The sequence below is a fragment of the Diabrotica virgifera genome, chromosome 5 (assembly GCF_917563875.1).
Source record: "Diabrotica virgifera virgifera chromosome 5, PGI_DIABVI_V3a".
In the NCBI taxonomy this organism is placed as follows: domain Eukaryota; kingdom Metazoa; phylum Arthropoda; class Insecta; order Coleoptera; family Chrysomelidae; genus Diabrotica; species Diabrotica virgifera.
The window spans coordinates 149,886,254-149,911,945 of NC_065447.1; the positions used below are offsets into that span (position 1 = coordinate 149,886,254).

Here is a 25,692-nt window from a genome sequence, read left to right on the forward strand (position 1 = left end):
GCTAGTTTCTTGTCCGAAGCAGAACGCACTGAGGATGATCTGATTCAGATTGAAAACGTTTTGCAAATCCTTTTGGAGGACTTGTATGTTTTTTAATAAAACTTTTTATACCAATATACAAAAGAAGTGTTTACTTCTGTATTAGTCCAGGAACCGAAGCTTTTCACCCCGCAATTTTTACAGAATGGATCGATTTGCTTGAAAATTTGAGAATAAGTAGTGGATGGTCCAAGGATCAAAATCTATATGATGCCGAAAGGCGCTTTTATTATGGGGTGGTTGCCACCCCATCTCGGGGGTGGAAATTTTTTATTATATTTTGACAGCCAAAGTTGATAAAAACATTCATTCTAAGCAAAGATGCTGTATACATTTTTTTGATAAAACTAATAGTTTTCGATTTATTCGCTATCGAAAATGTTAGTTTTATATGGAAAAAATCAATGTTCTTCTATAGTATACTCATTTACTATTCACTCAATTTTTGTCGTTCGAAAAACATTTTTTACACCAAGTTCTTAAGAATGAAATAACCTACAATTTCATATTTAAACATTTTTTCTTATCTTTGATGCTAATCTTTATATTCTGAAGAAAATGGCATTTTGTACAAAACTACAAAAAATCTTTCTTCGCTTTTAACTTCAGATTTTTAAAAACTAATCATTTTAAACCAGTCAAACTTCTAGAATCTATTAATAATACACAAATAAAGAAGAATGAATAAGGCCAATGACTAAAAACACCGCTAACTTACATTATTATGCTTACAATTGGATTTCTCCTTTTTTTTTATTTTGTATCTTAGAAAGTTTGGTATAAAAAAATTTTGTAGGCTTTTACAAGATCTACAAGCCTATTAATATTAAATCTTATTAAAATCCTTAGTCACAAAAAGAGGTGACTTTGAAAGGGTTGGTAAAGGTGGTTTTTGCATGCTATTACAAGTTTTAATTGTCAATAGCTCACTTAATTTTTGTCATAGAAAAATTTTTTTCGAACCAAATTTTTGGGAATTAAATTAGCTGCAATTTAATATTTATACATTTTTTCACATCTCTGATGCTAATCTTTCTATTCAGAAGAAAAAGCCATTTTTTCCAAACTACAAAAATTCGTTAATCGCTGTTAACTTAATTTTTTTTTAAAAACGAATCAATCTAAGTCGGTCAAACTTCTCGAACCTATTAATAATACATAAATCAATAAGACCAAATAAGGTCAATGACTAGATTTAATTGGGGTGGTGATTACGGGGTTGCTTCCGACCACTTTTGCGCTGAAAAAAATAGGGACTGATATTCTTTTCATTATAAGTCACTTAATTTTTGAGCTAGAGACTTCTTTTTTATTTCTAGAGATAGATATTTTTAAGTTCTTTAAATTAGTTTTAACAAGTTATTCTCGAAAAATGCATATTTTTCCCGTCTTTTGACTTTGAAACTACAATATTTAGCATTTGACAAAGAAGAGCTAACATATAATAAAGTATATCTTGATTACTGTTGGTCTTAAAGAAAATTAAAAAACACGGTTTTGTTTATTTTTTCAAATAGTACATTTTTGTTAAGTAAGTTTGTTTTCATAAAACGAAAACTTTTGGAATTATTAGCAGAAAACTAATTAAAAACATTGATTTTTCGATATAATACTAACACTTTCGATAGCGAATAAATGGAAAACTATTAATTTTATCAAAAAAATGTATAGAACATTTTTTGCTTAGAATGAACGTTTTTACCAACTTTTGCGGTCAAAATATAATAAAAAATTTCCACCCCCAACAGGGGGTGGAAACCACCCCCATGGTGAAAGCGCCATTCGGCATCATATAGATTTTGATCCTTGGACTATCCACTACGTATTCTCAAATTTTCAAGCAAATCGATCCATTCTGTAAAAGTTGCGAGGTTTTGTCCTATTTCAAGCTTCATTACTTGGACTATATGGTTTTGTATAATAATTACTTATATTAATGACGGCCTAAAATCGCCTGGGAGCGAATTCAAACATTACCTTTTACGTAGTCGGGTAATATTCATATTTTGAGAGTGAACTCAACTCGTCCCATTCTGGGGTGTATTACAAATGTGATTTTGCAAAAAAATCTCATGGGAATATTTTTCCAACGAACCTTTTCGTTTTCGCCTTGTCTATATGTAAGTACATTCAATTGACGTAAAATTATATTAATTAAGGAATCTTCATTCTTATTAAGGGTCAGCAATACTGACTTATTAGGTGTCTTCCTATTTTTATTTCCTTAAATAAAAATGGATTAAAAAAGTGTTACGATTCGCAAAATCGAAAAAGAAAAGCCTAAAAAGAAGAAATGGCAAAAACAATCTGGTTCTATCTGCCAATTTCTTAAAAAAGCTAAAAGCTACTTTCCATACCCGTTCCATACACCTCCCATTAAAATTAGATTCTCACTATACGTTCCGTTTACTTCCCATAACCGTTCCATATATCTCCCATTATTTTAACCAGCATTCTCAGTAGATGTCGCGTTTACTTCCCGTCGCGCCTCCCGTTTAAATATTGTATTTTGTTCCACTTTGATAACATTTTATCCAAGTTGTCGACAGGAATACGCGTATTTTTTCCGGTCTGTTAAATTGTGGACTGAAGAAAATTTCATATTATGTTGGATGGAAACAATGATGAAAACTAAAACGATAGTAATCAGTTACGAACTAATTAGACATAAAATAGAAATTGATGGCATCAGTATTGAACAAGTAATAGAAATTAAAAAAAAAAAAATAAATACCTTGGAAATTATATTTTCCAGCTACGCAAACCTGGGCAAATAAGTGAGAAATCAAGTACAAAAAACAAATAGACTATAGTCCGTCCCACCTTGGGCCAAAAAAATGCGGAATGGGACGTTTCGGCGTCGCCGTTTCGGCGTGGCCATTTCGGCGTGGCCGTTTGGGCGTAGAGCCGTTTCGGCGTAGGCCGTTTCGGCGTCGGCCATTTCGGCGTCAGAAATTTTATTTTAGTTGACTAAATACCTACATTGAGGTTTATTGGTCAGGCAATTTTTTGGAAAAAAATCTTTTAATATAGTTATTTAAATACATTGGAGTTCATTGGTCACACAATTTTAACATTAATGGTCAAGTAGAAAAATAAACTAAATATATTTCTTTTATAAACATTTTGTTATATTTTATTCTGCAAATACCTATATTGGATTTTTTATTAATGCATATTAATAATAATTGCTGTTCTCTTAATTGTCCCAGAGCTAATTAGATGATAACTGACATTTTTCAACTTTAATTAGACATACATTATATGGTATATAGACGGAGAATTTTAATATTGTTAAAATATCTTTTTTAAGCAAAAATATTTGCAGAATGTATATTTTTAAAAAAAATTAAATTATACAATATTTTCTTGAAAGGAATCTGCTTTTAAAATATTTACCATTAGTTAGTATAATAATAGTTATCCCTATATTTATTGCAGTTTCTTCGAAAATTTAAATACAAAATTCTATAAATCACATAATAATGTTATTAACATTTCCTCGAAAACTAAATTACCTGTTAATTCCAAATGACATTATCATGTATCAATTAGTTGTTGATTTCAAAAATTACATTATAATGTCATTAACGAGAGATGCAAGTTATTTGTTGATTTTAAATATTCGAAAACTAAATTAGTTGTTGATTTCAAAAATTACATTATAATGTCATTAACGAGAGATGCAAGTAATTTGTTGATTTTTAATCTTAAGGGAAATTTTAAGTAGGTACCTACCTATTATTGATTTGATTGGTTGGATTATTGAGGGTACAGCTATATAAACAGAGATCAGTTTAAGAGTTTATGTAGTGTCTTATAATATTTCATAGTAGTATTTATACGATATACAGACGAAGAATTTTTAAGCTATGGAACGAAAAATTTTATCGACCAGAGGAAGAGAGAAATTTACCACTGATGGTTTCATGTATGTTTTTGACGCTGTTAGTAAAAGCGATGAATCCCTAAAATTTTGGAGGTGTGAGAGGAAACAAACGTGCAAAGCAAGAATACATACAAGAGATGGTGAAGTCATCAAGAAAGTAAATGTTCACACTCACGACTCCTCGGCGATGGACGTGGAAGTAGCACAAGTTGTTACAAAAATGAAAAAGCGTGCTACAGAAACAAACGAAGGGACAATAGTGGTAATCAATGAGTGCCTGAGAAATACAAGTCAAGCTTGTCATGGTCGGCTCCCAAACACTGGCGCGATGAGAAAATTCATCAGACGAAAACGTAACGAAGTTCATGCAGCCCCATCAAATCCGACAACTGTTGAAGAGTTAGTAATTCCCGAGTCTTATCGTGTTTACACGTTACAAGATGGTGTAGAAGAAAATTTTTTATTAGCAGATGATGGAGAAGGATTGCAAAGAATTTTGATTTTCGGGAGAGAATCGTGGCTGCAACATCTACAGACCTCAGATGTGTGGTATGGTGACGGTACATTTGCTATAGCACCATCTCTATTTTTACAAGTATACACAGTTATGGCCACAAAATATAATGGAGTCCATCCAATATTTTATGCCATGCTGCCGAATAAAACAAGATCCACATATACCCGTATGTTTGAATTGATCAGACAAATTGTACCAAATTTGCAACCCAGAGCAATCCATTGCGATTTCGAACAGGCGGCATTTAAGGCAATGGAAGATTGTTTTCCAGGCGTCGACATCAATGGATGTTTTTTCCATTTGGCACAAAATATGAAGAAACAAGTGGCTGCTATGGGATATACGAGAGAGTATAATGCTGATCCACAATTCGCTTTAAATTGCAGAATGTTGACAGCATTAGCATTTGTTCCTATCGAACATTTAGATGATGCCTTTGCCGTTCTAGCGGAAGCTCTACCTGCTGAACACCAACCACTTGTAGACTGGTTTGAAGACTACTATATTGGACGTATGAATAGAAGAGGAAATGGCAGAAGACCAAGTTTATTTCCCCAAAGGATGTGGAACCTCTACCAGAGAACTCTGGATGGAGAAGACCGGACAAATAATCACGCTGAGGCCGCCCATAGAAGACTCAAGATGGAATTGGGAGCAGATCATCCAACCATATGGAAATTTATAGATGGCCTGCGTCAGGTGCAGAAAGGTCGAGATGTCTATTTCGAGCAACTTGTGGCAGGTAATCTCCCACCATTGAAATTAAGAAAATACAGAGACGCAGATGATCGCATTTCACGGCTTGTGGGAAATTTTGATGCAAACGGGGATGTTTTAGAATTTTTAAGAGGACTAGCACATAATTATAATATGTAAGTAGGTACTTTATTTTAATTAATATTTCGTGAATAAGTTTTGTAGGTTAAATATAAATGTCTTGTATGTAAGTATAAATGTTTCAGAATTTTTAATTGGACTAGCACATATCTAATTATAACATGTAAATACTTTATTTTAATTAATATTTCGTGAATAAGTTTTGTAGGTTAAATATAAATGTTTTGTATGTAAATATAAATGTTTCAGGATTTTTAATTGGACTAGCACATATCTAATTATAACATGTAAATAATAACTAAAATAAAATATTCATTTTTCCAAAATCTTGTTTATTCATTTATTTATATATAATATCTACAGCTAGAAGCCAATTACAGATATTACATTAACTATGAGCTAAATAACAAGCACACACACATAAGTATAAAATTGACATATACAAATCTACCATTAATATTAAAATTTTGTGATCAATGGACTCCAATGTATCTATTTAAATAACTATATTAAAAGATTTTTTTCAAAATAATGTCTTACTAATAGACTCCAATGTAGGTATTTAGTCAACTAAAATAAAATCTCTGACGCCGAAATGGCCGACGCCGAAACGGCCTACGCCGAAACGGCTCTACGCCCAAACGGCCACGCCGAAATGGCCACGCCGAAACGGCGACGCCGAAATGTCCTAGACCCAAAAAAATGTGTAATCGAACATTAGAGAGATTAAATTAAAACTGTTTTAGAAAGACAATCTACAATTTTAGGATTCGTATGCGTTTAAGTTTATCTGATATACTATAGTTATTACGCATGTGAATCCTAAAATTGCAGATAGCCTTTCTAAAACAGTTTTAATTTAATCTCTCTAATGTTCGATTACAAATTCTTTTTGATAAAATCGGCATCACCGCGCTAAAAACTCTCATAAGGATTACGTTGCCTATGTTCACTATACTGTAAAGTCAAGGTGGGACGGACACTATACGCTGTGAGCTCGTACGTAGAGGGGATATTTACAAATTCGAGAGAGGAGCGGCTAAAGATACAGTGCGGCTCCCTAATTTGCGCGTGCGTGTCCTCAACTCCAACGTTGCCGTTTCCGAGATAGTTTGAAGGACAAATTCCGTTGAGAAAGAAGAAACGCGTCTAACTTCAATTGTATTTTGTATTTGTCACTGTCACATCTTTGATCGGATTATTGGATATTGGATTTATTTTTATATTTGGATCTGAGTTGGTTATGTATGTCCTGTTTTATCCATTAAAAAGGATTCCTAAATAAAAGTTTATTCTCAGATACAGATTATGCATGGTTTGACCCAAATCAATATGAAACAAGGACATTTATTGAAGCTATAAATATAATTTGTAAATAATTTTAAACTGTTAATTACAAGAATCACATAGACATTCTTTTTAATTATTAATTTAGACATTTTTGTGTAGAAATAAATATTTTTAGTAGGTATAGATATATAAGATGTAATTTCAATTAATTTGAATGCACAAATATGCTTGTGAAATTGTGGAAAAGCTTAGGATTTGTTAAAATTCTGTATTAAAAAGTACAGTTCAATTCAACAGATATAACATAATATACGTATGGCATTAACAATATAAACAGATTAATACAATAAAACAAAGGTTTTTGGAATTTTAATCCTTTATTATTTAGATATAGGGCCGGTACTTTGTCCCGGTTAAACCGCCATTAGCTAACCGGGGTTTAATCAGGACAGAAATGTATGCATAACATAGACATAAACACAATTGTACTTATTATTATGATTAGGAGTGCGAAATTGGAAAACCAAGGTGAGGGATAGGAAGCTGATTCTGGAACAGGTCAAGACCCACCATGGGTTGCAGAGCCAATGATGATGATATTATGATTATACATGATATTACAACGCAAGAGGCCCAAAGAGGTTCTTTTCTGTCCCGATTAGCTAACCGAGGTTTAACGGGGACATAAGTCCCATAATCTATAAAGTTTTGAGCCAAAACTATGTATTACACTTTCATTTTCATGTCATCAGCATTTGTTTATTTAAACATACTGTCAAAAAAATTAATAAAAAAAACACCATAAAGCTAATTTTTCTATTATTATTTTTGTCCTTTAAAATAACTTCCTTGTTCATACATTTTTGCTAGTTGTGGAAGGCCTTTTAACAGAATGAGATATAAAATAAATTTTAAAGGATACTCAAAATCAAACACCAATATCATGTATTTATAAATTGCTAATAATAAAATACTTAAAATCAAATCAGTTACCAATATAATATACCTATTTATTTATAAATTTATTAACAAACTGCAGTCCAATAAAAATAAAATTATCAACATTATACTACATAACAATGATTTTCCTTTCATGTTCGAAGCATACACTACCAACATTCGTCGGAATATATTCTTTTTAGTATGTGTGTAGTAGAAGCATAGCATGTACTATAAAAACATTCTAAATTTCATGTTTTTTGCATATACTTCGAAGAATATTCTCGGACCAAATATACTGAGCACATTCATGTATGTAGTTACTTAGAATATTCGTAAAAGTTTATTCTTGGAATAAACCTTTTAGGCTATTGATTATGTTCAAAATAAGAGAACTAAAAGGAACTACAACGTTAACGGAATTTTATTGTCTCATATCTGTCTCTAAATTAGAAAAAAACATGGAGTGCTACCATTGAAATGAGTGAGTTTTTGAGAAAGGGGTGAATTAGTCCCTAGTCACAGGGCGAATTAGGGTGAGTTCTATGCACTTTTGATATAAACACATCTACAGGAAAATTGTTCCAGGTTAAATTTACTATCCAAACATCACATTTTAAAGTCAAAAATATTTTTTTTTACAAAAATAATATATTCAAAATAAAAGCAAGAAAAAAACACGAAAGAAAGCAATTTTGTTTTTAGCCCCATAACTATTTTCCACAGGGATATAGGTATAGGCATTGCTTTAGCGAAAAATAACTTCCATCCTTCCTCTTTAAAAATGAAGTTTGGTAAAATTCTCTAAGATTTATAGTTTCCGAAATAGGATTTTTCTAAGTTTGCCGCTCACAGCATTTTTGGGCAATTTTCCCCATTATTTCGCAAACATTGTTCTGTAACTATTTCGTGCGCATTTCTACGTATATGCAATAGTAGAAAGAGAAATTAATTACCTTTAAAATAGTCTATTGTATAAGGTTATTTATACAGCTCTTTCTAAGGAAGTTATGCTTTTTCAAATTTCTCATTATGACTTTTTTTCTTGTACATTTAAGTATATACATTGTGGAATAAAAAAGCTTATTTTCTTTACTTTAAAATGGTGTATTGCAAAAAATTCTAGGACAATTCTTAAACACGATATCCGTAGGATATCCAAGAGTATCCGTAATTTGAGAAAAATTTTAAATTTTTTTTATTCTTTTCAATTAGAAAAATATGATTGCATATTATATCATAATTTTTTTTTCATAAAGTTAATAATAAAAAAGTTTTCCATAGGGTTCCAATCTTGTTTAAAAATAGTCCCAGAATTTTTTACGATACACCATTTTAAAGTAAATAAAATAAGCTTTCTTTTTTATTAGACAATAATATACCTACCAATTATATACCTACATATACAATAAAAAAAGTTATAATGAGAAATTTAAAAATAATCATAAAATATATCAAAAATCATTAAAAGTATAAAACTTTTTAAAGGTAATTGACCTTTTTTCCTATTAAATGTAACATTGCATATACCTAAAGCTACGTAGAAAAAAGTTACAGAACAATGTTTGAGAAGTAACAAGGAAAATGGGCCAAAATCGCTGTGAGTGGCGAACTTTGAAAAATCATATTTTGGAAATCATAAATCATAGAGACTTCTACTAAATGTCATTTTAAAGAGTAAGGATTGAAGTTTTTTTTCTTGCTTTTCTTTTGAATATATTTTTGTAAAAAAAAAATATTTTTAACTTTAAAATATAATGTTTCGATAGTAAATTTAACCTGGAACAATTTTCCTGCAGATGTGTTTGTACCAAAAGTGCATAGAACTCACCCTAATTCGTCCTGTGCCTAGGGATTAATTCACCCCTTTCTCAAAAGCTCACCCCTTTAAATGGTAGCACTCCGCGGGTTTTTCATATTTAAAAGTCCATTGATTATATGAAACAATAAAACCCCGTTAACGTTGTAGTTCCTTTCTAAAATACATAATCAATAGTCTATTTATCGAATATTGAATATCGAATCTACCAAGAACATGAAATTGTTATGTGGGAACCATTTAGGCTTGAGTTAAATGGAGAATAATCTTTTAAAACAAACACACACACACATTTAGTTACACTAGATTTGCTCCTGGTTGAAAATGTAGGTACTGCCACAGCTTGTTGGATTAAATAACAGCATCCTCCTTTTCCAGTATTTCAATGTTTTCTCTATTAACAACTGCAATATTATGTAAAAGTATACAAGCTGATATTATTCTTCAAACAAAAGGTAACTTGCATCTTATTTCACATACTAATATGGGGAATCTTTTCTGCATAAAATACCAAATATTCTTTCTATAACAATTCTTGAGGCAATTTGTGATTGATTATACAGCACTTCAACTACTGTCTGACTTCTGACTGAAGATTCTGCAATGGTGTCATTTTATATACCCATAATATGCAAAAGTATTTAAAAACTTCTAAACCTAAAATAGCACTTCCATATTGTATGATGGTTATGTTGTTCTTTAACTGACAAAATAATTAAATTCAACGTTTTACTCTTTTCAATGATCTTATATTTTCTTAATACCCTTTTACAGGTACAGGTAAAACCTTAGACAACGTGTCTATCTAAGGGTAAAACAAAATAGAATTTTATTTTTATAGGTTATTTTTATTTACATTACAAAAATATTATGTCATTTGTCAAAATAAAAGATTCCTTGCAAGGAGCTAGCATTTTGAATTTCCCGGCGATGTCAATGTGTAAACAACATGACAACGTTGTAAATATTTTGACGCATGCGCAAAGTAGGGAGCCGCACTGTATCTTTAGGCGCTCCTATTCGAGAGCGCCAGTAGTGGCAAGTCTGTAAACGTTTACCGGAAATTTGACATAAATGTCAAAGTGATTAATTTAAAATTAAAAGTAAAAACATTAATTATGAAAAATATTAGTTGGTCAAAGCTGTGGTATATATTTTTACCTTAAATATACTTACGTTTTAAATACTGAATTTAAGTTTTTTTAATGTTCTGTAATATCATTGATTAAAATAAACGGTAACCTTAGCGCCATCTACATGATAATTGTGAAAGTATCCGAAGTAAGAAATTCATATTTTATCAATAGAACGTCAAAATGATTAGCAAAATCTTAGAAAAATCGAGTACAATTTAATTAATTTTTTGAGTTGTAAATATTAAGCGATAACAATTAAATAATGAATTTAAAAATTACCGGTGAAAGTTGAATTAGTAATCCGTCAGGAGCGCTACCAGCGAAGCTCAGAGCCTATATGGTGAAACCGACATATTAACATATTAACACTGAGATGAAATCAAGAATTTATAAAGTAATTGTAAGACCAATCATGACATATGCATCAGAAAAAAGACCCAATACAGCCACAACACTAAACGAGACTACTAGAGATAAGAGTAGTGAGAAGAATTACGGGAAATATGCTGGAGGGATCGAACAAGGAGTAAAGACGTTAGCAAGCAAGCAAGCATATTGATTCAACCCGACCGGTGAGACTTGTTCACCCCTAGAAAAGTACGTTCTGGTGTAAGAATTCACTGGATCGGGGTGTTTTAACCCGAGTCTATGACAGGAGTCACCCCACCGCGCTCCAATGCTCCAGGCCTTCCCTTTCCCCCCTATAGCACGCTGATGCGCGATAGGGGCACAGCTATCAGCCAAATGCTCTTCACATGGGAATCCTGGGTAATAAGATTCCAATGTGGTGTCCTAATCGATTTCAAAACTAGGCCAGCGTGAAGCGCTCTATGCCTGTGACTTCTTGTGATTTGTCCGCGGTACTAAGATATGCTTGCTTGGGTCCCAGGCCTCCGAACCGAGTTTATCTCGGTTCAGAGGCCTGGTACTCAACGGTTGGGCCCTACTTGCCCGAGTTTTTGGATGTGTCTTCCTGAAATAAATCTTCATTAGTTTCTACTTACATGTGCTTCGCTTGTTGAGGCCCACATAGTGCTGTTTCTTGTTTCTCGTTGAATAGATCTACGAACTGTTCACTTTTTTTCTCACTTTATTTCTTTTTTCTCTACTTTCCTTATTTATTCTATTTTTATTTTATTTTTTATTTTTTCGTATTTTTTTGTTTTATATTTTATTAATTTTTATCTTTTTTATTTATTTTTTTGTCCTTATCTTACTGTTTTTTTTTGTTTATTTTATTTTTATTTCTTCTTCGTATACTTCTTCATTCCACTACCTGTTGTTTTGGACGTTTGTGCTTCCATCGGTGGAAAGCGTCGTAACCTAGCATCTCCCGCAGTATGGGGTTGGATGGTTCTCTAGTTCTGTGAATTTTGTCCTCGCTCTTTCTTTCATGGTATCGACACAGTATATAGAGGTTCCATATATGGAACCCCTATATACTGTGGTATCGATGACCCTTACTTGCTTCAATTCTCTGAAAAGATGTCTTAATGCTTCGTATTTTGGTACATTGACTGCTTCCCTTAAGCTGTTGTTGTGTGCCGCTTGTATTTTCTTCTTTGTTGTGTTGCATACCTGCCCCTATGCGAGAGATGCGTATGTTAGTATCGGGATTATTATACTGCTTATTAATCTTACTTTTGTTTTTATTTTTAGTTTGCTTTTTCTGCCCATTAGTTCTCTTATTGATGCTTTTGCTGCATTTGCTTTTCTAACTGTGGCCTCTGTGTGTTTTTGGAATGTAAGACCTTTATCCATTGTAACTCCTAGATATTTTGCGTCGCCTTTCCACTCGATGGAGTTGTTTTGCACCGTCAGTTGTTCTTCTGGCTGTTCTCGTCGTTTCTTAAACATCACCGTATGTGTTTTTTCTGAGTTTATAGCAATTTTCCATTTTATGCACCATTCTTCGATGTCCTCTAGTGCGGATTGTAGGTTGTTAACTGTTATCTCGATGTTTCTGTGTTTGACCGCTATCGCTGTATCGTCTGCATAAAGGGTCAACATAGTACGAGTTGTTCTTGGTATATCTGCGGTGTATATTGAATACAGCAAGGGCGACAGGAGCGCTCCCTGTGGTACCCCCGCTTCCGGAGTCCCGAGCTCCGACAGGACTTGTCCTATCCGAACTCTGAATCTCCGGCCGCCCAGGTACGAAGAAATCAGCCTCGTCATTGCCTCGCCATATCCGTACTCCCGCATATTGCATATTAGGCCTTTTTGCCACACTCTATCGAAAGATTTGCTCACGTCCAGGAATGCTGTACCTGTGTATTGTTTATCGTTGAATCCAGCTGCTATGTACTCTGTTAGTCTGAGTACCTGTAGCTCCCTGGAATGTTCTGCTCTGAAGCCAAACTGTGCTTCTGGGATGATTTCCAGCCTGTTTGTCTCGGCTTGTAGTCGGCTTAGGATTATTCTTTCGACTATTTTGCTGATTGCTGGGAGCAAGCTTATCGGCCTGTAGTTTTGCGGGAATGTGTTGTCTTTGCCAGGTTTTGGTATCATTATGACATGGGCCTCTTTTCCTCGATTCGGGAATTTTTTGTATCTTAATATGCCGTTTATTATATTTGTTAGGTATACTACAGCTCTCACCGGTAGGTATTTTAGGGCTCTGTCTCTTATCTCGTCGGGTCCTGGCGCTTTTTTCGGTGAACTGTTTTGATGTGTTCGTTGATCTCTTCCGGTAATGTTGGAGGGATAACTTCTTCCGGGTCCTCTGGTAAAGACGTTAGAAGAAAATGTAACGTACAATGTATAAACGAATAGACACTAAATAGAAAAAAAATGGAATAACCACACAGCACAATAGGGAGACATGTGTGGTCAAAATAGCAAGAAATAAATCACGGATAGAAGAAGTATAGACCGACTAAACAAAAGATGGAGTGGCAACAGAGGCGGCTTTACCTATTGTGCAGGGTGTGCGGTGCACACGGGCGCCGGAATGCTGGGGGCGCCGATCGCCAAAGAGGGGGTCTTTTATTTTGTTTCAACATAAAATATGCTTTCAAACTATTAATGAAAAATTACATTGGCACTTAAGCGCGATTTATAGATTGCCGCCCGCCCGGCTGTCCGTCCAATGGACGGACGGCGATCTTTTGATTCGTTTGAAGACATACGGACAATGGTTCCGAAATCTGTTGTTGAACCTATAAAGCTCAAATTGCTTGGGACTTGTCGGGCATTTTGAAAGGCGTTTCTACAGGTGTCGCGGGATAATTTTGCGAAATAAGCTTTGACGGAATGGATTAGGTATTTTATTTAAGTTAACATGTAAATATAAAGTAAAGCGGCTTTTCATTTGATTAAAATTATTTAAAAGGAAGATTTTCTTTTATTACTACCACAATTTACCGAAAATGCGAAGAACAAATTGCGCCCAATCAGTTTGGACTTGTGAACGGTGTTGGTACGAGGGAGGCTTTATTTAGCATGCAGGTGTTGTTTAAGAAATGTAGAGATGTCAGCTGTGATGTTTTTGCATGCCTGATTGACTAAAAGAAGAGTCAGGCGTGAACGAATGATGGAAGTGCTGAAGAGGACAGGGATTGAAAAACACGATTTTCGGTTATAAGAGTTGTACCAGTTTTTTTGACGCGAAGTGTACTTGGTGCCCGGTATCCCGGTAGTCACGTCGTCTCCTTGAGTTTTAAGGAAATTCATTATGAAAATTGATGAAACTTGTTATTCCGAGGTTGTTGAGGTCGCTGAACACGAATATTGCTTCGGCGATGCTGTACGAGGCAACTGGTGCCCGGTATCTATGTCATCTCCTGGAACTTCATGAAAATTCGTTATGGAAATAGTGGTAATTTATTATCTCGCGGATTTTGAGGTAGCTGAATACAAATATTGCATCGAAGATGCTGTACGAGGCACCGGTATCTACGTCATCTCCTGAAGTTTTATAAAAATTCGTTATGAAAATAGTTGAAATTGATTACCTCGAGGGTTTCGAGTTCGCTGAACACGAATATTGCGTGGAAAATGCTGTACGAGGTGCGTGGTGCCCGGTATCTACGTCGTCTCTTGGAGTTTTATGGAAATTCGTTATAAAATTCAACAGTAACAATAACAGTAAGTTATGAATAAAGTTATTTAGAGAGCAAATTATGAAAAAAAAAATAATTCGACATTTTTTTCAGCGTCAATAATAATTTTTTAGATATAACGATGTCAGAACCTCGAGTATATTATTAAAACTGTCAGTTGCCCTAAAAACCCCGGAATAACAAGTTTCAACAAATTTTATTTCGAATTTTTATAAAATTTCCGGAGATAACGTAGATACAGCGCACCAGGTACCTCGTACAGCATCTTCGTTGCACTGTTCGTGTTCAGCGATATCAAAACCCCAAGATAATAAATTTCAACTATTTTCATAACAAGTTTCCATAAAGCTCCTGGAGATGACGTAGATACCGGGCACCAGGTACCTCGTACAACATCGCCGAAGTGTTCAACGACCTCAAAAACCTCGGGAAAACAAGTTTTAATGATTTTCATAACGAATTTCCATAAAACTCCATGAGTCGACGTGCATACCGGGCACCAGGTACCTCTTACAGCTTCCCCGACCCCAGCTACATCCCTATTCAGCGACCTCAAAAACCTCCGAATATGAAAATTGAACTCATTCCTATGATTATTTTCCGAGTTGTGAATTTTTATCTTGTGAACACTTTGAGATGCACTTTGAAAAATGCATTTTCCGCCTACAAGAATACAATTTGCCTTTGTCCCTCATGCCAAGTGTTCAAGAATTTTTCTAAAGCTTTCCCGAATCGAACGCAAAAGGTTTCGTAACGGTCTGTCTTACTTTAAAAAAGTATAAGTTATAGAAGAAAAGTTAGGCGATTTTAGTGATTTATTTCTTCGCCTACTACTATTCTTTATATGCCCTGTGAGGGGTTTTAACCCCCAAAACCCCCCCTGGGTGCGCCACTGAGTGCGTCTATACGAAGTAGAAACGTGGACATTGAAGGCAGAAACTCTATCGAAACTTCAAGCTTGCGAGCTATGGTTGTACAGAAGGAACCTGAAGATACCATGAACAGACAAAGTCACCAATGAAGAAGTACTACGGAGGATGAACACAACCGCAGATTTAGTCAACATCGTGAAGGCCCGTAAGCTGCAGTAATTGGGACATATAATGATAAATCGAGGCAGATACGAGCTACTCCAATGCATTTTACAAAATAAAATTGAAGGAAAAAGGGCCCCAGGACGAAGAAGAATATCCTGGCTTGCTAACATGAGAGCATGACATAGAAAGACCTCAACACAACTATTCCGTATAGCAACCAATAAAGTCATCATAGCCAGAATGATCACCAACGTTATTGACTACCACAATTATTGCGACTTTCAGCGGAGTCAGAGCTCCTCAAAAATTATCCATATTAACAATTTGTTGTTGGTTTTTTAAGTAATACTGAAAATACGTAGTATGTAGTTCATCATTTTATCAACCTCAACCAATTTTCAACCTTACCGCATAGATAAAAAGTTCATTTTTAATTAAATATTTTTAACAGATTTGGGTAGGTTGTTCTGACGCCGTGAATATTTATTGGCTCCCGACATCATTTAATATTGTACTATTTGCATCTGGATTTTTGTTTACATTATAAGAGTACCTAATACCCTATGTACAAGAACTAGGTAGGTACCTATTCGACTATTCCATTTTGACTACGCGTCTACCAAAGAGCGCCAGGGCATCGACTGCACACGGGCGCTATATGGGCTAGAGCCGCCTCTGAGTGGCAATCTTCCATATAGGTCATGAATCTACCAATGAACAGGCAGAATTGCTTATAAAGAGGAAGAAGAAGATATTGGATGAAGAAAATATTTTAATTCCTTGACAACAGCCGGCCAAAGTAATGTTGTCTTTAAATGTATTATCACTGTATTTTTTATTTTCAAAATTATATAAGACTTGCCAGACCAGTTCTATAAATTTGTTGACGTTCATATTACTCATCTCAACAGCTTCGACTGAACCGCGAGGTAACAATATTTACACTATCCATAGCGTACCTGAGACGTCGCCGAAAAATACGTGGCCGACATTGAACGCGAGGTTTCGACAATGGTAGGTGAACGGAACGGAAAAGTATACTACATATTTATAATAATATTATTTTTATTTAATAATATTATTTTACGGAAACGGAATTCTACGGATATGGAAAGTAAACGGAAGGTATAGTGAGAATCGATCTTGGTACACTTATTTTTTACGCTAATTTTTACGTCCCCTCACCCAGTGTTGCCATTTATAGGGTTGTACACAACACTTGTTATACAAATAAAACTTGCAAAAAATAGTGTAGGTATATAAAACAGGCCGATCGTTTGATTTTGCGGTCACGATGTATTAGATATCCAGTTATTAAAGAAAAAAACAAAGGTATTTTTATTTCACCAGTATTTTCAATAACTACACATTATTTGTGGATTAGTCAGTACCTATACGAAATAAGAAATAATTTAGTATTTTTGTTAGGAATAAGCCACAATTTTAGTCTAAAATTAAATTTATTTGCTGTTTCGATTTCCACTGAGGAAATCGTTCTCAAAATACAAAGTATGAAAAATAATGTTTGAAACTTACCAAAAGTGCTGAACTCAAGAATGAGTAGGTATAATTCACGTTGCAAAATTAATTTTAATTCTAAATTTTCCCTGTCATTCCCATAAAGCTTCGTTTTAACATTCTGTAAATCCAATAGGTTTCCTTTTACATACTCACTATACCGCTGCGTTAATTTTATAACTGTTTTACATTTGGGGCATACTTTTGGTTTAATTTGGTCATCATCACTTTCCAGCCACTGTTCCATACCTGTAAATTATTATTTTATGGGTATAATAGATAATAATACCTAATTCCCGTTTAAACCCGTATAAGAGAAACTCATGGCGTTCAGACTCAGCTGGTTTGAGATTTTTGGCCATTTCTAAATCTTCATCGATGTTTTCCTACGTCTGTACACGGTGTATCATTAAGAATGTCCAATCTCTGAGTTGTAAATTCTAGACCTCAAAATATTAAGATTTACCCAAAATCACTTAAATGAAATATGGCTCCTTACTGAGTTACAGGGCGTTTTAGTTAAAAATTTAAAAACTATTTTTACCCAGTACTTAAAAACTATTTGACGTACCTATGCTTATCATACTTGGCAAAAAGGTGTGGCTACTAGACACCCTATTAAATTGTGATAAATAGACGTTTCTAGCTACTACCAAAGGCGCACTACAAGGGATAGTGAATGGTTGAACCTTCCCAAACTCTACGCCACTGGGGGAATTACTATTTTAGCGCAATTTTTAGATAGAGAGCAATGCTTTTCATGTAAATAGTATACTCTTGATTGATAACGCTGAAGTCATTAGTTTTCGAGATATTTGAGGTTAAACATGAAACGGTACAGTTATTTTTATTAATTTATGGTATGCTTTATATTATGATTAATACTTAAAAATTATTTGTACCCAGTACTGTAAAACTATTTGACGTATCCTTATCATACTTGGTAGAAAGTATAGGTACTGTACACCCTACTAAATTATGTTAATTTAATAATCCTTTCTGACTACTACCAGAAGGGTATGACAGGGGAAGTTGACTGGTTGACCCTTCCCAAATTCTACGACACAGACGGAATAGCTATTTTAGTGTAACTTTTAGATTTTCCAATATTTTTATGTAACGGTATACTCTTCATTCGTAACGATAAAATCATTAGTTTTCGAGATATATGAAGTTAAAAATGAAGCGACACAATACATTAATCAAAATAACTGTGCCCTTTCATATTTAACTTAAAATATCTCGAAAACTAATGACTTTATCGCTACCAATCAAGAGTATACTATTTACATAGAAAGTATTGGAAAATCAAAAAATCGCACTAAAATAGTAATTCCCCCAGTGGCGTAGAATTTGGGAAGGGTCAACCATTTACTATCCCCTGTAGTACGCCTCTGGTGGTAGCTAGAAATGTTTATTTATTACAATTAACACATTCACGGACACGACTGCATATGAAGTCACATACTCCACAAGAAGAGGTGGCGACATGTAAAGCGTGTCCGTGAATGTGTTAATAAAATGTAAGTAGCCACACTTTCTGCCAAGTATGATAAGGATAAGTCAAATAGTTTTTGAAGTGCTGTGTAAAATAATTTTTAAATTTTTAAATAAAACACCCTGTAACTCGGTAAGGAGCCATATTCAATTTAAGTGATTTGGGTTAAATTTTAATATTTTGTGGTCTAGAATCTACAACTCAGAAATTGGCCATTGTTAATAATACACCCTGTATACGTACTGAAATAAAATACTTACCAGATGACTCTAAAATATGCCCGCAATCAACTAACAAGACAAATCGAGCATCTTCTTCATCTTCGGTTCCGAAGAAAAATTCGGCCAATTCGTCAGCATTACAAGTTCTACATAAAGAAGGACAAGGATCTCCACAAAAGCCTATGCATGGGTGACCACATCCTCGGATTTTCTTTGGACATGGTTCATAACATGGTGGCACGCTACATATATATCCACAACGTCGCTTACATTTTTGATGTGCGCATTTTCTTACACAAGCTTCTTTGCACCTAGAATTATATCATAAAAAAGCAAATTTAGTGCAGTTACTGAAGGTGGAAATTATCTATTACCTACGATTTCGTTGAACCTCCAACGATTTGCTTAAAAATTGGTGAGTGGTTAGAGAATATCTCAAGGAACAAAGGGTGACATGATGCCAACTTGCGCTTTTACCCTGGGGGTGGATACCACCCCTTCTCGGGGGTTAAAATTATTTTATTAAGAATAAACCGATAATTCTATAGAGGAACAAATTCTAAGCAAAATTTGTTATGTAATGTAAAGTTATTAAAATAAATCAAAACTTTTTTAGTTATTAAATATCAAAGATTTTAATTTTTCGTGAGAAAATGTATATTTTTCACAAATAACTCCAAAACTATAAGTTTTTGCAAAAAAGATATTATTACCAAAATTGAAGCTAATAAAAAATTAAATACACTCCTTACTAGAAAAACCTTTTATATTAACTATAAGTGAGTTATAACTGATGGAATTTATACTTTTTTCGACGAGTATCCAAATCAAAGTATTCAATCTTAAATAACAGGAAAATGATGCATTTTATAACATAAACTTATTAAACATTTGTTAAAGTACTTAGAAGTACCTATCAAATGAGCTCCCGAACGAGTCGATAACATTAAAATTTATGTTCCAAGAATTTTTCAAAATTTATCTTTTAAAAATTTTTTCAAAAAATATTATTGTTGTTTGTAAATAACTTCGTTAAATTTAAGATATCAGGTTCACCCAAAAAGCATTCGAAAGCTAATTCCAAGGTATATTAAGCCATGTTGCACTTTACCTTTTAAACTCATTACTTTTTTAAAATTAAAAGGTTAAATGGCCCCGGTTACATGGTTCTCGCAGCAAAATTTAAGCTTTAAACGTTTCTATCTTGGTTATTTTTTGCCCTACAGAAATAATAAAACATGTAAAATATTTGATACAGAAAAAACTAAAATTTGGATATTTTAAAAATTCTGGTTTTTTAAAATCACACCTTTTTTCAAAAATATGAATTCTAAACCGGTCAAAATTGTTTAAATAAGTAATTACTTATGCTAATACAAAGAAATACTTGTAAGGATTACGATAAATTTTAATTTTTGTGGAAATGGCATATGTTTAATTTTTCACTTTTTCCTAAAATATTCGAAAGGGTTTTCTTATTTTCATTATAACTTGCTTAATTTTGATGCTATTAACTTCTTCTGGAGCTCATTTGATAGGTACCTATTCCGAAGTGTTTAACAAGTATATTTTATAAAATGCATAGTTTTCTCGTTATTTAAGCTTGAATACATATATTTGAGTACTCGTCGAAAAAAATATACATTCAATTACCCATAACTCACTTTGAATTACCATTAGTTTAGTTCTTTAAGTGAAGATTGATTCAATTTTTTATTTTTTGGTAATTATTTCTGGTATTATTTCTTCAATTTTGGTAATAATACATTTTTGTAAAAGCTTATAACTTTTGAGTTATACGTGAAAAACAGCTTTGAAACATGCATTTTACGAAAAATAAAACATTTTGATCTTTAATAACTGAAAAATTATTGATTTATGTTAATAAGTTTATACACCAAATTTTGCTTAGAATTTGTCCCTCTATCGGTACACGACAATTAGACCGAAATCATTAGACCGAAAGCAGTAGACCGAACTCATTAGACCGAAAAAGCACTTTACCGAAACCTCAAGAGACCGAACAGCATTAGACCGAAATAGTAAATAAATTTAAAAAGTTTGCAGTAAATTATGCTAAGATTTTGTATATCTGTCTTTTTGTTTATTGTATTTTTTTTTGTATTATTTTATATATAGACTGTGTAAACTGTTACTCTGTACAGTCTGATATGAAATAATTTTCATCCGTTAAACAAATTAGTGAAGGTAAAAATAAATTAAGGGTAGAGTGACGTTAACACCATTTTAACTGTTTATAATAACCATCCAAATAATATTTAGTTGTAATTACATTAGTCTTATCTCTTTTGCTGCGACAACTAAAAAGGACTGCTTTTCGGTCTTCTGCTGTTCGGTCTAGTGAGGTTTCGGTAAAGTGCTTTTCGGTCTAATGAGTTGGGTGCACTGCTTTCGGTCTAATGATTTCGGTCTGTTTACAGTAAACCCCCTCTATCGACTTGTGGTATTATTTTTAATAAAATAATTTTTACCCCCGAGAAGGGGTGGCATCCACCCCCAGGATAAAAGCGCAAGTTGGCATCATGTCACCTTTGTTCCTTGAGGTATCCTCTAACTACTCCCCAATTTTCATGAAAATCGATGAAGGTTCAACGAAATATGAGGTGAAAACCTTCAGTGACTGCACTAATTAGAGCAAATTAGCATATTAGAATAACACTTTTAAATTTTTTAAAGAAAATAATTTTACATCAGCGGTAAAATAAAATTATTTAGTTCACCTCGTAAGTTTTTAAGTGCTTTGTACAGAATAACAATACCAAGTTTGATCTAAAGAAAACCGGATCGTCTATTATTAACAATGACAGTTTTTTTAAGTTCCAGCTCCAAATGTACCTAGTTACTAAAATGACAAATTTTTAAAGTTTTTAAAACCGCTTTCCAGAAAATTGTCATCTAATCGTATGAAGAAAAATATAACGAGCCATTCGATCCTTATGGGCCATATGGATTTCGAGATCATTGAGCATGGGCGTCGATCGAAGCAAAGCCGATAAGACAAGAGACGCCCGCTCACAGCTCAACTGAGTCAGAGTTGTCACCTAAACTCTGCTTTGTAAGGTCCTACCTACAAATTTCCAACCAATATGGTTGATATCATATGATGTCAGGGGTTAATCTGGAAATATTTTTAACATCCTTTAAAATCAAATAATATAATGTAACCTCAACTGTTCAAAAACAACTCAAGGGTTTTTACCCGTATATTTTGGTGGCTTAAAGCATGTCAACCTGTGATAACACTGATGATGGAATATTGATTCCGAAAACGTTTTGTTGTGATATAGCCCTTTTTAGGGATTTTAAATATACCTTTTACAAGATAAGGTTTTTATTTTTTTTTTAAATAATAACTATTTTTCGTAAAATTAATAATAAACAAGCTGAAAATGTGAGCATGATCATAACGAAAACTTTGTTTATTTACGTATTTAAATTCATAATATGAAAAATTGCTAGTTATTATGAAAAGTTGTTTAGAATTAAAAATTATGTTTTAATGTGCAATTATATCATTCTAATTTAAATGTTGTGAACTATAAAGGTACTTTACTCTTGATCGAAATTAATATTTTTTATATACCTCGTATAAAATTAATAAAATTTGATAATATGATGGTTGCATCATAAATCTTAGACCATGAAGAGCTTTTTATGAAGAATACCTTTTCTTCGTCAAATTAAAAATAAAAGAGTTATAAATGAAAATGATGTTGGTATCCATAATTTGAGAAAAATCTGCAAATATTTTTTTTATTAGAAGGATTTTTAATTGCATATATTAGCACATAATTTTTTATTCCAAACAACATTTCGTAATAATAATTTTCAATATTGTGAAATAAATACAGATACTTTTTACTGATGAAGTGTGGTAAAGTGTTTTGAATCGTCATCAATAGGGCTTTTCATCGATTGTCATTTGTTTCGAGCGTCTGTCATGTGTCACATACGCCATACGTCTTTGGTTTGTATCATTGTTATATACCAATAACGTATGACGTAGATATACTAATATTATGTGACACATGACAGGAGCTCGAAACAAATGACTGTGAATGAAAAGCCCTACAGATGGAAATGGAACAGTCCATTTATCATTAGGTACTCCCATTAAAGGGGAGGCCGTATACTCTTACAAACCTTTTTAAAGTTGTTAATAAATTATTGCTTCCAAAATATACTCAAATTGTATTTTTAAACATCTTATTTATTTTATATAATAATTAAATTCACATCAAATGCCACTTATATTTTATTATTACCTAATTTAAAGTTTAGTTTGACATTCACGAAGTGTCAAACTCAAATGTAAATAACCTACGCTTTGCTTAACAAATTCAGATTAAACCTAGCCTACTTACTAGCAACGATTTCAGTTGACGTTTAGTGTGTCGGCAGAAAATACATTATATTTGAAGAAGGATTGTGACGTCACATTTTAGACTTTGTGGTCGGTTAGAGATATCGAAATGCCGTTTTCAGATTTGGCTTCAGAAGACAAAACTACATGGAGATCCATCGTTAAATCGGCTCTAAGTATTGCAGGAGTGGCGACGCACGAACGAACAGACTTTGAGAATTTATAAACGAAAAGTTTTCGTTGAAAAGTTTTCCATATGGTTCCAACTTACAGGGACATACTGTATAAACATATGGTGTTGACATTTCTAGAAAATTTGTTTTTTAAGTTTATAGTTATTGTTAATGTGTTAAAGTTGTATTATTGTTGAAGTAAAATAAATTGTTTCGAAAGAAGCGTAACAGTATTTTTAGTCTCTTTGTCCCTATCCATTAGGGCCATGAAGCCATTTTAACTCTCTACTACTAGCTTGTTAGGTCATGTAGATGGGTTATGGTGAGTAGTGCAACTATTAAAAGATTATTCGGTGAACGCTGTCCTGAAATAATTCATCCATATTAAGGCTTGCGCCTTCAGGTATCGGGTATCAGGGTATCCCAGCCTTGCTGAGCGTTGTCTTTATTGTCTCGCAGGCTTTCGCGAATTCCGACATAAGCGGATCTTCACAGACTTCCACTTCTTCGATAAGTAACTGCGCCTTATTTTGTAAGGGTATGCTATGACTTAATAAGTCTTGTTCAATCACAAATGGTGCAGGTAAAGCTATCTCACCCTCGTACATTAATTAATTTATGCCCAATTTGTAACATAGTGATGAAACTCACTTCATAAAAAGTCTGGCTATATTGTCGTAACCAGTGGCCCACCTAGATTATATTTTCCCACTATCCTTTATATATTTTTATATGCCCTGAATGCGCCACTGGTCGTAACCAAGACCGTTAATTTCAGGAAATATACTAACGCCTTATAAATACATAGTGGAGGAAATATAATACTTAATTTCTTACTTTGTACATGGTTCTCCGCATAGTTTCTTACATTTACTATGTTTACACAGGTAACTACATGGTTGTTTGCACGGTTGACAGGCTTCTCTGCAAGGTATAGTGCATTCGTGGTTACAAACCAACGGGACTCCACATTTTTCAGCACATTTTTTATGGAAACGTCCTTGAAAACACTCCCCACATGTACCACTACAAGTGTGTTTACACTGAAGTTCAATGTTACAGGGCTCTGAACATTTAGCTAGCAATATCTTCGGATCATCTGAAAATAATTATACTAGTATATAGGTACTATAATATATTATTGTTTGTTTTTTAACCAAGAGGAGTGATTCAAATTTACCGCGCCTTAATGCTTGTTTCTAATTGGTCCAACCGCAGGCAAGTTTACTCCATAGAGTTATATATTAGCATAGAGAGAGTGTCATTCAGAGCGAAGTGACGACACCATCTTTTTTATTTGGATTAGTGCTGTTTCACTCTTACGCATAGTAAAGCTGCTACAGTTGTCCTCCTCTTCCGTGCCTATATTCACACTGAAATGCACTGAATGTCATCATAGATTTTCGATACAATGTGTTAGAAAGAGATGGAGCAAACCAGTCCATGAGATCTTGTCGTCAGGAAGCGCGGAAGGTAGGCTCCCTCTATGTTAATATATACCTCTATGGTTTACTCCACTGTTATTAAATTTTGACACTAATGACATTTATGAAATTTTGGCACTTCTGTAATTTTATAGGTTAATTAAGTATATCGGCGATTTTTTGTATTTCCTGCATTATTCCTTTAATTTATTAGATTTTTAGTCTACTTTTATATAAAAACAGTTGCTTTTAGAACTCTTTAGCGATGTGTTAGTATAATATAATATGTATGGATTATCGTCGAAAGCTGATATGATCAACGAAAAAAGAAGATGAATTTGGTGACTTTTCTAGTAACTTTCTTGGGTGTGAATCTGTCTTTTTAGTTTACTCCTCTTGGTAAAAAATCAACATAGTATAGATATATACCTAAACAAAAACAAGACATCCGATTAGTTTCCTTTATAATACATAGTCTAATCAAATAAGGGACATCAGTAAATTGTAGGGTCCGAGAAGTTAGCTACAGATATAAGGATATGAAGGCATGGCAGTATTGCCATGTGTTTTTAGAATAAATCGGAAAAGAGCATGTGATATATTTTTAGGTATTAATTTATTAACATGGAAAACATTAACTATGTAGATAAAATAACGAGAAAAAATTTTAAATTTCTCTAATTATGTCGAAATACCAAGATTTTAGTATAAATAATAAAGTCAAAAAGTGTAAAATAAGTAAAATCCTATCTATATGAAAATATGATTTGTATAAATAATAAAGATAAACAGTGAAAAACTTTCACGTGGTACAATATAGTTGTAGGCACTTTATTATTTTAAAAAGGCACACAATAAACACAAAAATAACGTACTGACGAAGTGAACACTTTTCATTAACTAACAT

The 25,692-nt window shown here is 33.2% G+C and overlaps 1 protein-coding gene across 1 annotated transcript in view; it reads right to left on the reverse strand.

The window, feature by feature from the left end:
* The window catches only part of LOC126885494 (NFX1-type zinc finger-containing protein 1-like), a gene marked incomplete at its 3' end in the record, with an annotated part of 372,388 nt that overhangs the window by 19,581 nt on the left and 327,115 nt on the right, over window positions 1–25,692 (reverse strand). The window contains 3 exon segments of the mRNA XM_050652072.1: window positions 17,104–17,334; window positions 18,844–19,115; window positions 24,199–24,460. Coding sequence (XP_050508029.1) covers window positions 17,104–17,334; window positions 18,844–19,115; window positions 24,199–24,460 — 765 coding nt within the window.